The following is a 14,511-nucleotide window of genomic DNA, read 5'->3' on the forward strand; positions in this document are numbered from 1 at the left end:
AGGCACGCTTGCTGCACACGCTTCTTAAAATAACCTCGCCAGAGCAGAACCGAGTGGAACGTTTCGCAACCTTGAATGAGGCCTGAGAGGTGCTCCCACATCCCCAGCGTGGTAATTAATAGAGCGGAGGCACTCTGAGCACCCGCCGGAGCCGTGACGAGCCGTGACGAGCCGAGATGGCAAGTGTCGAGCCAGCGGTGAGCCTGTGATGAGCTTGGGAAAAAACCACGGAGCCCCATGCTTGGGTTTGTGGGCAATGAACATGGGGTGCGTTTCTCTGTCTGACCTGAAGTGCCTGTCCCTCACTGAAAGTACACATACAGAACATGTGGAGTTCTGCCCAACACGTGAGTTCTGCCCAAATGCACCCAGGACTGCTGAGGGGGTGACAAACTGGCCCCTGCTGCGTGGGGGGCATGAGCCCGTGAGCTGGGCAGGATGGTGCTCGTCCAACCCGAGGCTGCTGGCCTGTTCCTGGAGCGCCACGGTCACCCAAACGCTGGTGATTTTCCTGCTAAAAACGCCACTGCTATTAACTAACGAGTGGCTGAACAGCTCAATAATTTGAGGTGACGATCTTGGGCCGAATGAAGGGGTTCCACCTTCAGAGCTGTGGCGATACTGCCGAGTAAACTAGCAGTGCATCCTTCCATTACCCAGGTCTCTGCTATGCTTTCTTCTGTCAGTGCTCTGTGTGGAGGAGCTCCCAGCACTGACAGAACCAGAGAACCAGATGACTTTTCGCTTCAGATAGCAGATTTCACAGAAGCTGACACGATCAGTCCATTAACCTGTTACTTCGGCAGGAGTCCACCAACGTCTTCCTCAGGACCAGTACATACCAGTGCCTGCATGTCCTCCCTTGGATTCCTCATAAAGGCACTCATCTTGTCAGAGGCTCAGGCAAGCTTAACGTTTTGTCTGTAGTCTGTATGCCTGCGATGGCACAGAGTGAGGTGGCTATCACGACTATGTCCATGGATGACTGAAAGCCAGGGCAGAACAGGCGGGGGAGCAGGGACAGAGCCACTCCTCCTCGTCTGGCAGGGTCTCTGTGTCTTCCGGTAAGAGAGGAGGGGGAGTAGGGAAACCACAGGACAAGAAGAGATGGTGGGGAGGGGGGGGGGGGGTGCGAGAGAGCGAGAAAGATGTTTTAAACCGCCAGCGAGAGATAGATGAAAGGGAATTGTCAGAGCTCATGGGTAGTGAAGAAGAACTTGGCGTGAGGTGCTTAGTTACGCCATGAACAGGGACAAAGAGAAAAATGTGTTTCTTGGATCGTGTGACGTTGACACCAAAGGACACCACTGAAAGAGCAGCCAGCAACCCTCATTCTCTCCCTACACCCCCCCAACCCCATCCCACCAATCCCTCCGTCGCCTGCCTCTCCCGGCCTGGCAAAATACAAGACGCACGGCGGTACAACCATAAAGAGGTTCTCCATTAAGTTTAGGGTCACCACAATCAACTCTTGTAATCTAGTTGAATCAATCCGGCTTTCATTTGCTTAATGCAAGTCCATCGATGGCCCATTACTCCCAAGAGCCTATGGGCTGGATTTCTTAGGACTGGCTTCCTGGAAAACCTTTACTGGCCAGCACAGCTAAATGACTATTAAATGGCCAACAGTGGGCTCGCTCTGGCCCGCCTGCCTTCAGCGCATGAGAGAATGAAGTGGCGTTCCAGTGGGACATGCCCTCATGTAGTGACTGACAGCAGGAGGAGGGGGCAGGCACACATCTGGGGAGACGGGGGAAATGAGTCACAAATCTGTTTAAACACACAAGTGCACAATTACTTAAGGGTGTTGGCAGGCAGGCAGACAGGCAGACACACAAACTAGGCATAGCGTTGTAAAGCCGCTGAGTCTTCCAGTTCCACTGGGCAGATCCATTTTCTGCAGAGAAACACGATCACACCATTGACAGCAAGTTTGTTTAATTTTTGTCCCTCTTGTGTTCATTAGGGACATAAGAACCGGAATGTCTGACAGCTCGTGGCGGTACCGTTCCCTGCCAGCGAGGTTTAATCAAGCTGCATGCGCTCTGGTGGCTACCGTGTGCTCCTCCTGACTCAGGAGGCAGAGCACCCGAGCCTCATTCCCAGCTTCATCTCTGCTGAGGGCCAGAAGAAGAGTCTCCTCACCCTCTTATGCTGACCTATTTTTGGTTGCCATTACCATTTTATTACTTTAAAAAAAAAATCCCAGATTAACCTTTGCGTGACAATCCCTTTCTATTACCATGCTAGGAGCCATTTGACTGTGACCTCAACCTGTAGATAAGCTGAATACAAATCATAATCACAGCACTCATTGACATTCAAGCATGCGCTACACTTCACAAATAAAGCTTTTAAAGCAAAATGTGACCGAGAATTCATAAAGTCAATATTGTAGCTTTCTAGCATTTTATGGTTAGTTCCCATAAGGCAAGTCCCAGCAGGACGTAGCCACGTAGAGTCTTTCCCCGACGGGATGGCGGGCGGGCGCACCTACCTTCCACTCCGCTGATGCACTTCACCCTGTCGCGCACTTCCACGTTGTATCCCTCAAAGGACATGAAGACGCCGCTGGGGTGGTAGGGTCCCCGCTGCGCGTACACCTTGGAGTAGCTGTGGGAGAACTCGAAGCGGTCGAAGCCGTCGTACTGCGCCACCTTGCCGTAGACTTCGAAGTACCGCTCCACCCAGCTGAAGGGCAGGTAGACCTCGCCGCCCTCGCGCCGCCCCTTTATAGTCGTGTCGTCATTGATCAGGCAGTCGATCTCCTCGTAGCGCAGCCCACCGGCTACGGGCGGGGGCTCTGGCGGCTGGGCCCTCTGCTGCCGGAGGCCGTCCGCTCTGGGGCTGGCCGGGGGGGGCGGTGGGGGCGGCCGGGCCACCGTGCGGAGGGCTCTCTCACTGGAGCACCTGTTCCACAGCAGCAAGGTGAGGAAGGTGAGCAGAGCGCAGACCACTATCAGGGTCTTGTAGTGCACCCGGGCTGCTAGACAACGCATCCTCACTGCTCACCTGAGGGAAGAGCACACACACACACACTTATACATATTTTTAAATATATGTATGTGCCAGGTTTGGATACAGCTTGTTTGTATGTTTTTAATAGTAATAATGGCATTTTGATCTAATGGATTATGCTTAATTTAATCCATTAAAACAAGATCCTGGGGGATGTCCAGATACAGACTGACAAAATGGTAATGACTAACCAACCGGACATAGTAGTGATGGGCAATGAGCAGAAGAGGGCCATAGTGATAGATGTAGCAATCCCAAGTGATTGCAACATCAGGACCAAGGAGCATGAAAAGCTCGATAAATACCAAGAGCCGAGAGAAGAGCTAGAAAAGATGTGGCAGGTGAGGGCAACAGTGGTTCCCCTGCTAATCCGAGCAATAGGTGCTGTGAACCCTCATCTGGGAGAATGACTCCAGCAAAGCCATGGAACATACGGGATCTCCGTCCAGAAGAGTGCAGTCCCGGGAACAGCCATGATACTATGCAGGACCCTCAAGATCCCATCTTGAAGGATACGGAAGAGGCAGTGTAGGAGATTTTATTTATATATATATATATATAAATAAAAAAACACAATATATTGCGTTTTGCAATTCAGCAATTCCTTTTGAGCAAATTTGATGCACATCTACATCATATTAAGCTGAGTTTAAAAAGGTCTAATCAATATCACGCCACGCTGCATGCACACTAAATGAACGAGCCCTGAGAAGGGGAGGAGGGGGAAACTTCAGCATATGAGTACACAGTGACATACCAAGCAGTTCAGCAAGACGGAGGATGAAACAGCCACCAGTGCTGGAATCCACTTCCTAGGCACCGGGGCGGTCTCTCACTGAGCAGTGCAGAGTGCTGAGGCAGTGTCTCAGATAGGAGGCTTCAGATACTGCGGGGTCAGGTTACCCGAGCGACCGGATGAGGGTAGCTCTGCTGGCGACAGCAGGCCCATCGCCATGGTGCTGTCGCCCCCGGCCACCGGGTCTCACGACCACAGTACCATACTGGCCGGCTCACTGTACGCCAGCTGCAGATCACCCGCTCACTGGGGGAGGCAGGAGGGGGAGGAGTCGATCGCCCCCACTGCCGGCTGCTGCCTATCTGGCATTTTGCCTGCCTGGCCAAGAACGGAGATCGATAAACCAAACGGTGCTGCCTCCCACCACAGCTAGCCAGCGAGTTGGGTCAGATGGCGCCGCCTATCCGGCAACGGAGGTGCCGGAGCGGGGGAGGGGAAAAATAAACAAAACGTAAAAAAAACGGTAACGGGGCCGGCTCACGCACATAGCAGAAGTTCATTGGCGAGCATCACCTACAGGATGGACGCCATCCATCTCAGCGAGTAAAGATCGGCGTGCTAAATGAAGCCTGATTGACCGGCAGGAGGCTTAGTGGAGCAGAGAGAAGGAGGATTAGCCAAGAATATAACAATCATAGGCACGGCGGGAGTCGGTGCTGTTTAAGCGTACGGCCACCATGCTGTCAAGCACGTGGGCTGGGGGGTTAGGGGTTGTTGGTTTGTGTGCTGCAGTGCCCAAAATGATCTCTGAAGGTGGTTTGCTTTCTGCCACCAGCCTTACCTGAACCCATAAAATATTGTCTCATAAAAAAAGGATCAGTCATATTTGGTGAAATGACATCGCATATAGAGGAGATGAAAGATCAGAGCAGACGGGGCGTTCGCGACCTCATTTCCAACCTGCCTCTCTACCTACTGCCTCCCTCACTCCTTGCTCTCATATGCTCTCTATGCATCTCTCTCCCTCACTCCTTGCGCTCTCTCATGAAGCTGCTGTGGGCTGCAGAGCGGCACACTGCACAGTGTAAGATAAGCAGCTCTTCTGCTTTCCGACGACTATAAATAATTTGATCTTTTCACGCCTTTCTCTGGGAAAGGCAGGCTTCAGACACCACCACTTCCAGAGGGCAGGGGTGTGGAGAGGAGGTGAGGGGAGACTGCACATCTGAGCCTCACAGCAGAGCAGCGGAGCAGGGCCAGGTCCAGGAAGTCATCCGGACCAGAGCCAGGCCTTCAACGGGGCCAGGGCATCAACAGGAGCACGGCCAGGGCAAGACCGTCAGCAGGACCAGGGCCAGGCGCTCAGCAGGGACAGGACCAGGGCATCAGAAGGCAGGCACAGAGACAGTGTGGCTGCAATCAGGTGGCCCCACTGAAAGCGGGTCACACCTGCAGCTCTGCACATTTTTTCATGTTTTTCATGTCCAATAATGTGCAGGAGGTATGGCTGAGCTATGGATAATCCAGAGATCAGACCCAGCTACAGCAGTGTAATCCCCCCCATCGGAGTAAGCTGCACTGCAGACTTGAAAGACAACAGAGTGCTAGAGTTTAACACACCGCAACATGCAATAAAAAGACAGGAGAGCTTAGCCTTCCTAATTTAGGAGCCATGAATTACACAGGGGGTAAAAAGAATTCTAGGGTAAAATGGGTCAAAATTCCTATAGGAATAAATACCGATGCCATATGTTTGTAGATATTTAACCAATTTAGCCATATTTTGGATAACCTGTAATCTTAAAAGAAAAGTGATTTCAAAACAAGGCCATCAATCTAAGAGCATGGCCCACCCATAAATCCTATCATTATGCATTCTGTCCGGCACCATGGTGACCAGACACTGGCCATGCCCCCTCAGCAACCATATCCGTCTCATTCCTCCCCTGCTCCAGTTTCACTGGGTCTGGAGAGACTCGTATATGTAGTGACTACTCACCTTTTTCCATAGCCCTCCTTGCTATGTCAGATCCAGCACTGTGGTTCCCACAAAGGGGGAGGACATGGACCTTCCAACCTAGGCTGTGGCTCCATCTTGGCACCCCTGACTCTGGGAACAGCGGGAGGTATTGTGAGCTGATGATGGCTGCCAGTGGAGGGAAAGATGGAGCTGGCACGGCGCGAAGAGAGTACAGCGAACTGGGAGCATCCAGGCCGGAAGGCCTGGCGGGGGAAGGTCTGCCCCAGAGACCAAGCACCCGTCCCAAGCCGGTGAAAGGCCCCGTTCCGCAGGCCAGAAACAGGGCAGGGAGCCCTAGAAGCTACGGCTGTGGACACAGGCTCATGGACGCGGAAGCTCTCGCTGGCAGGCTTGTTGTTTTTCAGAGGCTATTGTGTGAAACAGGAATGCAATGGCAATCGATTTGGCTCAGGGAAAGGGGGAGAAAAAGAAGAAGAAAGGATCCAGAGAAGGATCTAATGGAGGAAGTGTATTATGAAGGGCGAACTGTAAGCAGAGAGTAGGGGCTGATTATTTATTCTAATGCGAACATTGTTCTGAAGAATGAAAGGCATTACATACAGCACCTCCAAAGGTAAAATGCTACGCAGCTATTTTTAACCTGAGATGCCACTGGGTGAAGGGACTGACGGAACAAATCTGGCTCTTGTTTGTCATTGGAGATGGCAAACAGCCCGCTGCCTTATGCTTGGCATCAAGACCAAGATGGTCTAGGAATGTCTTAAAATGGACAGAAGCCTATAATAATAACAATAACAATAATAATACTATGATTGTTATTTATAAATAAATAAATGAAATTAAAACAATAGAATAGGGGGTGCAGGAGACAATGTGCCTGGTCTTAGCGGTGGAGTCATTTATGGGCAGCATTGTGGCCCCGTGTTTCCTGGCCTGTGTCCAGGGCATGCGGACTCACACTGGCCACTGCATGGCATTGTGGACATGTTGGACAAGCTCTGGAAAAGTACGATCTTTCAGAACTCAGCATGTGCTTTTGTCAGCAAAGGCTTGTGAGCACTGCTGAACACAATACTGGAAACAACAGCCTGGGAAATGACTGATTTCTGCAGAGAAGGATTTTTGATGGACATTAATCATATGTTTATATAATTAACCTAACTGGCTAGAAAATGTGTGAGTATTTCCTTTTCCACAGTGAGCCGTATGAAATTATAAAATAATCAAATCTAAATGGATAAACTAAACAGATGAACTTGGCACTGGGCCAAGTTGAGATAAATTTCTCAGAATGTGGATATTGCAATTCTTGACTTTTGAGCTGTTCTGAATTGGGAATAGGTTTAATATAATTACGGTCTCAGAAGGTGTTCACAATGTGTTCGCATAACTCTGTGCTTGTCAAATTCTACTGGATGGCATGCTGGGTGAGTTTTGCTCATGGGTCTTATTCCGAGCAGTCATGGTGGCCGGCTTTGAAAGCCCACCGCGTTGCCCTCTGGCTGGAACGGAAGTCGAGCTGTCAGGAGCTCAGGAGCGCGGGCCCTAACGAAACCCCTGATATTCTCACTTCCGCGACTCGGCCCAGAGAGGGTGGGGCAGATGCACGGATCAGCACCTTCTGCTGCTGCTCAGAGGCTCGTTAGCGACGGGGCCAGGATCGAGCGAATCAACAGCTGTTGATTTGAGACGAGGAAACATCTGAAAACCCCCCCCCCCACCTTCAAGGTTATCAGCAGCTCTGTTTATGCATTCCAGAATCGGAGAAAATCATTCCCATCTCCTGTTTGTTGGTAAACGAAACATTACCAGACTCATTAGTCAGACAAATTTGATACTGGCAGTACTGTGCCAACAAGAAGCTATTACTGGTTTCCCTTTGTGGCACAAAGCAGACTATAATAGACACAGAGAACACAGTGATAATGCTCTTTTGACAGCCTGTGTATCATTTAAACTAATATTCATTTGAAAGGCAGTTCAGCTACCTTATCAACATTCCCTTTTAAATTAACAGATGTACTTCCACAAAAGAGTCAAACACACCCACCCACACCCACGGCTGTAGATAAGACAGGTCATTATATTTATATTTATATTTATTTCATATATTGTATTAAGGCTTTTAACACAAAAGTGGCATTTGGCTTGATTATTAAAAAATAAATAATTGAATGAATAAAATAGTTATATATATATATATATGTATATATATATATATATATATATATATATATATATATATATATATATATAGTGTATGTATGTATGCATGTATGTGTGTGTGTGTGTGTGTGTATGTGTGTATGTGTGTGTGTGTTTTATAAAATGCCCAGTTTATTACACTGAAATCTGAAATTAGACAGACAATCTCTGTTGTTTTCCAAGTCAAATATCCATACAGGAATAAACACATTTTATATAGGCTAACAAAGTGCTGCCTGTACCTTTAAGAGTCCCTTTATGAACTACATTTATAGCCTTATAAGTAGTATAAACTTGTTTTATAACATCAGATTAAGACTTGTATCATTAGTTTGTATTTTTTGCCAGACGACAGCGTTACGGCAGGGCCACTCTGCACTGGCCATGGGACAGCTGGCCAGTGTAGCAGGTCATGATTGGCATCACCCCGGTGTTGCTTACGCTGACAGTATCTGGGCCACACCTGGCCACCAGCATTTAGACATGCGCCCTGCATACAGAGTACAACTTTCACAGTAACCCGCATGCCCAAGTTCACGAAACTTTGAGGTGACAGATGCAGGCTCCTCTGAATAACATTTCGTTATATCATTGGTAGGGAATTGGATGATGATTTTTGAAAATCCATTCAACATTAACTAATTTAAGAGTCTTTCCGATTCCAATATAAGTTAATAATCTAAACAATGCAATTAGTATTTCAAAACCTTTGTGTTTGATTCTACAGCTCTGTTGTGTACATTATGGATTAAATGATTAAAACCTCTGCTGTGGAAACTTTGCATGCTGGTGCACTTGTTTCTTGATTTAAAAAAAAAAAAAAAAATTAAATAACAGCCAGAAAAACTAAGTTGGAGGTTTAAACAGGGACTGGTGCCTTTTGTAAGCAGTCATAAAGGTTTGCTGAGACTTTCTGCTGAGAAATAAACAGCCACCGCAAACAAGCAGATGTCACTATAAGAGATTTCACAGTAAAACAGAGAAAATCACGCCGTTTCCTGCCAAGACTACAGAAGTCCAGATCCTTCTTTCTTTCTTGTTTCCACTCGCTGTGTTATGACCGACTTTACAGCACAAATTCACACAGCAATTGTGTGGTGCCACAAACACACATAGACATTTCTAGAATATGTGGCAGTGTGTAGAGTACATCCTAAATTAAACCAACTGTTGAGAAGGAAAAAAACAAACAAACCCAAAACACATAAATCACTAGGGCCTTCCCCAACAAATAAAAAATGTTTTACGGGCCAAACGAAAGAGTCCATTCAAATTAGTAATGCCCAATGAAACAGTGTTTAATATTTTCTTGAACAGTGGGAGGACATGGAAAATTGCTTTGTAGCTAATGCTCCTCATCCAATTCATCAGCAGACAGAGGATTAAGGCTGTTATTACCAAAATGCTTACAATATTACAGCCCGGGGGGGGGAGGATGTGGATTAAAACACATTTCTCATCAGCCAAAGATGAGACATGTGAGAGAAACAAACTGTCTGATGAAGACGTGATGATCTGTACTCCCCATTTGCAAATACTTTGAGCAAAACGAGAGAGAGAGAGAGAGAGAGAGAGGAGAGAGAGAGAGAGAGAGATGCCCTAACTCTCATCCTAAGAAAGGGCTACGAGACCAGAACAGTTCTGGAGCGCTCACGGCCTCACGGTGTGCGCAGGCCATGAAGATAAAGGCTGAGAATGGAGGGAGGATTCAGAATGGTTTCCTGCTCATGACACGCCTAGGGAGGGCGAGGATTAGACTTCACACTGTCCAGCGAACACTGTGGTTTTCTCCTGGAGAACCCTGGCCAAGCTACACTAATCAACAGAGCTTCTGTTGTTTCCAGAACCCCCCCCCCCCCCCTTTTCCTTGGAGAAATCTACCCATCTATGAACATTAAGACACATCAGGGCTTGGCCTGAGACTGTCTGCATCAAGTATCTCTCCACGCACTCACGATCTACCCTTCCATCACTGGCTACATTACATCACTACACCTTCTTTCTCTTCAGTTTTCTTCTCTTTGGCTAGTCCGTGTCCAGAGAAGCAGAGGTAACGTGTGTGTGTGTGTGTGTGTGTGTGTGTGTGTGTGTGCGCGCGCGCGAGAAGCCTTACCCCGCTACCCTGGCCTCATCTCCTGTGCCGCCTGTTCAGACTTCTGGATTAGTGCATCCGGACGTGTTCTCCGAGGAGTGCTCTCCTCCGGACCTGCAACGACAACACCACAGCGGGGGAGTGACACAGCGGAAGAGCGAGGCCTGCTGAGAAATGGCACTTCAGGGGAAACAAAACCACAGCCATGTAAAACGGCACCACTTCTGTTTCATCAAGCGTGCAGGCATTTAGCACCTCTGAAGGCATTAATTCCAACAGGTATCCCATCAGCCTGAGTTCAGGATTAAATTCCTTTGGGCCATCTCTGGGATGATTAACTATCTGGTGTTCACCTTCAAGAAGACTACATTAGAGGTTTCTCTGGAATTCAGCCTACATGGTGAAAGTGTTTAGACAAATATTAGTTTCACATGTTTTTATCAAAAGCAGTAACTGTAGACTCTGCTGTTTCAGACAGCCATGTTCTAGTCCAGCTTTAATGAGTTTTACACACACACGCGCGCACACACACACGCGCACACACACACGCGCACACACACGGTTTTATAATAAGCCATGAATGAGCATGGATCTCTGTCAAATCTACAAAAGGTACTTAGCCATAAATAAAATGTTTTAGAAGGCAGATTAAAATAAAGTGCTGTGACAGCACTCGAGCAGGCATCAACAGAAGGCTTTCACGTCGGGGTGCGTTGTACTCGGACGCTTTAAAAACAGGCCGTAAACAACGGCGGCGGAACAAATTCATATTTATAATTGTGCGGCGTGTGATAAATGTAAGGCCTGCCGACAGCCAGGTCTTTAAGGTGCTGGCGTGTGAACCCCGTTGTGCACTTCTCACCCCACAATTAATCTCCAACATGTATAAACTCCCACCAGCAAGCAAGGGGACGGCTATTAAACGAAAGAAACAAGACTAAATCGTGTCACAAAGTGCATATCGATCCTTTCCCTTTTCTTTTCTTATGAAGTGAAATGAGTGTATCGACAAAGCACTTAGGTTAAGTCAGGTATTAGGAAGCTTATAACAGTCTGTCAGATACAGGGCTGTTGCCGGAACGCCCAGGATAATTGTATTATATGAATGAGACAAGTGGAGGGAAATAAGATGGTGATTCGGCTGCGGAGATTCAGCACCAGTTACTGAATTTGCAGTAAAAATGAGTTTTCCAGGAAACCCAGAGAGATGCACTTGGTTATCACGACTGACCACCAGTCCGCTGCATTGCGGACATCCAGGACAACAGGGGATATTTCATTTCACTTAGTGCACGGCAAATTCACCACACTGCTCCCACTAGACCAGGGCTGCGCTGCAGGTTCATGCAAGTCCACGCAGACCATGTCTCACGGAGGGATCACGGACGCAGAGTCACGGCTGTTTCCGAAGCCCGGTCCATAAGGATGGGACGTGGATACTGTCCCAGAGTGGACCTCGCAGAGGTGGGCAGTGGTTGTGTGCTAGACTGGTCAGCGCCAGCTGTGCCCGCAGACTCACGTGCACGCTCTCGTGCACGCTCACCCCAGCAGTCCGCACTCAGTGAGCCGAGGAGGTTCGGGTGGGTGGGGCCGGGCCGTGTGGGCTTTAGCGAGGCTTCGTTCGGTGGGATTGGGGCTTAACGAGCTGTAAATTTGTGCAGAAAGCCGACGCGAGGCTCTGGAGCGCGACAGCGCCGCGTAAAATGCTGCGTTTTAGAGATGAGGCGGGAGCAGCTCTCAGCACGTATGACGATAAGAGGCTAAAGTATGACTTGTATTCACGACAACACTGATCTCATGCAAAGTGAGCATCCTTTCAGTCGCCGCCTGCACTCAAGTCAAGGCACTTCTGCAATGAAGTACTACAGACACAAGATTGTGTGAAAAAGGGACAGTGAGGTTTAGATACAGTTGAATAGGCTTTGGTATGACCATCTTAACAAGAAAATGATACAGTCCACACACACCTACACGCACACGCAGAGAGAGAGGGGGGGGAGGGAGAGCGAGAGCGCGCAAGAAAGAGCTCGGCATGCTAACGTGGCAGTTTCCAGAGAGCTAGCTGTTGCTGTGGTATGTGCATCTGGACGGACTGCTGCAAGTGTCCCCTCTAAGGAGCGCTGCACTTATTTACAAGACAAAGACAAGGAGGAAACATGCTAATGCTTACAGCTCAACACCATCAATACAGCAACGGAGTGGAATGGCTTTAAACCTGGGGCCCATCCGGGGTTCTACACGAGAAACAGTAACATTCACATGCGTTTGGACAAGAAAGAAACTCCGTTTCATCCCGTGCACTAAATGGTACGAGGCACTGCACTGTATCATAAGCCGCTGAGATTACTCTTAACCCAAACAGACTAAAACGCAGAAAGATCAAAGGAAAAGAAGGAGCCATGCATCTCACTGACAGACAGGTATCTATAGAGAAAGAGGAAAAATGTTCCAGCATCTGTTCCCATCCAGGGAGTTCCTTGTTGTAGAGAAAGGAACATCTCACTTCAGCTTCCTGCTGTGCTGTCTGGACAGACTCCAACAAGAACTTCTGCAAAATCACGACTGATTCATGTTTTTACACATCTACCATTCTTGGATACAAATGAAGCTGGAGACAGAATAATCAGTCTGAATAAATCTGCGTACACACAGGCACGCACGCACACACATACCATCTGATTGCAGACAATGAGGTCGTAAATACAAGGACAATTAAGAGAAAATCATCCTTTGTTTCCACCCTTCTAAGCAAAATACCCTCAACATCTCAGGAGCGATTTTGGAGGTTAGTGTGCTGTATACAAATACAATCGCATCAAATCAGCCCATCATTCCATTCCTGTTTTCCAGAGGACATAGTCATTAAAGATTCATAGGGGTATTTCAACTACAGCTGAGACAAGGATACTGAGAGCTGTTTCCGCAGACAGACAGAAAGAGAGAGAGAGAGAGAGAGAGAGAGAGAGAGAGAGAGAGAGAGAGATCTCCACTCCATGCTGCTGTAAAAGCTTATTAGCCAGGAGGTAGAGACGAATCTCGCAGACAGGCAGGCGGCGATGTAATGCATTCATGTTGTCAAGTCTATATGAATGTATAATGGCCACAGCGGAGAAGGCAGGCGAGGACAGAAAACAGGCACTGGCTCATCTTACTAAAGCAGCACAACAGCGCTGGGAAAATATGCAGGCAAGAGAGAGAGAGAGGGAGAGAGAGAGAGAGAGAGAGAGAGAGAGAGAGAGAGGGAGGGAGGGCAAGAGAGAGAGAGGGAGGGCGAGAGAGAGAGAGAGAGGGCAAGAGAGAGAGAGAGATCGTGAGTGAGCATGAGAGAGCGAGCGAGAGAACAAGCGGACAATCACTGGCCTTGAGGCCTTGAACTGTCCAATGACGAAGCAAGTTTTTAGGTCTCTGCGCCCACTCGATCGGACCATGGTAAAGTCAGGGGCGGAAGAGCTGTCTTTCGCAGCTAATTTCTGTTCTGCATAAAATACAGCTGCTTCAATAATACATGTGAGCATGAAAGGGAACTGGAATCTGCCTCATCCTTGATTTATAGCAGCCTGGCAGATATGGTGCCAGTACGGGAGGTCTGGCTGGAAATGGCTTAATGCAGGCGCTGGCCAATTTGGGCTCAGAATGGAAGCGTTCGGAAGGTCTAATGTCTCCGTTTAAAAAAAAAAATCTTAACGGGAAGCGACACCGAGAAAGCGAACGGTCCCGCACAGTATGCACTGGAGAGCGACTGGGGCGCAAACCATCAATTTCTTCATCGTCTTGCCAGAAAGGCCCTTCAAAAGGCTGAGGGTAAAACCACCATGACGTTGCCATATCAAAGAAGAGAAAGGCCTCTTTGTGTAGCTCTGCAGAGATGTCGGGAGGGCCCTGCTCTTCACTTTATCGTCCTAGAAGTGGCCCCCGGGATGCGTCTGCACCCACCTCCCTGGTCGGGCCCTCTGTCCCTGGAAAAGCAGCCTGTCCTGTCACACTGGATTATGGGAACAATGCGGGTGTGAGAGGCTGAAGTGGCACTGTGGGGGGAGACGTGGCGGCCCCGTCAGCGCCTCTCAAGGATACGGGGCTAGCCTGGCCAATTCTTACACTTCTCTGACAGACTTTGCATACATTTGGGTGCGTCTCTGTCTCTCTCTGTCTCTCTCTCTCCTCAGCCACTAGCCATCTCTCACGTTTCCCCCCCCCCTTCTCTCTCTCCCTCTCCCTCTCCCTTCAGACATCTGCCTTTCTCTCCCTGCCCTCGGAGGTGACGATAAGCCTCGAGTGTCCATGGTGGGCTAGAGCCTGTTGACTCCAACACTGCCTCTGCTGTCTCTTAAGGCAAGCAGATGCTCTTCCTCTCCTTCACTCCACTCTCCCTGACTGCCCCCCTCCCTGACCCCCACCCCCCCACGCATCTTCCATGTCTCCACACCCCCCCCCCCCACGCTTTGCTCACCTCCGCCCACGCGCCTCCAGATGTTCTGCGCC

The 14,511-nt window shown here is 48.9% G+C and overlaps 1 protein-coding gene across 2 annotated transcripts in view; it reads right to left on the reverse strand.

The window, feature by feature from the left end:
• The window catches only part of glceb (glucuronic acid epimerase b), a 36,847-nt gene that overhangs the window by 5,822 nt on the left and 16,514 nt on the right, over positions 1-14,511 (reverse strand). For both annotated transcript variants that reach the window (XM_035520724.1, XM_035520723.1), the window contains exons 2-3: positions 10,054-10,146; positions 2,498-3,012 (exon numbers count right to left, since the gene is read on the reverse strand). In XM_035520724.1, the coding sequence (XP_035376617.1) occupies positions 2,498-2,999 (502 nt within the window). In that variant the 5' untranslated portion in view covers positions 3,000-3,012; positions 10,054-10,146. The remainder of the gene's footprint in view (positions 1-2,497; positions 3,013-10,053; positions 10,147-14,511) is intronic.

The sequence above is a fragment of the Electrophorus electricus genome, chromosome 21, assembly GCF_013358815.1.
Source record: "Electrophorus electricus isolate fEleEle1 chromosome 21, fEleEle1.pri, whole genome shotgun sequence".
In the NCBI taxonomy this organism is placed as follows: domain Eukaryota; kingdom Metazoa; phylum Chordata; class Actinopteri; order Gymnotiformes; family Gymnotidae; genus Electrophorus; species Electrophorus electricus.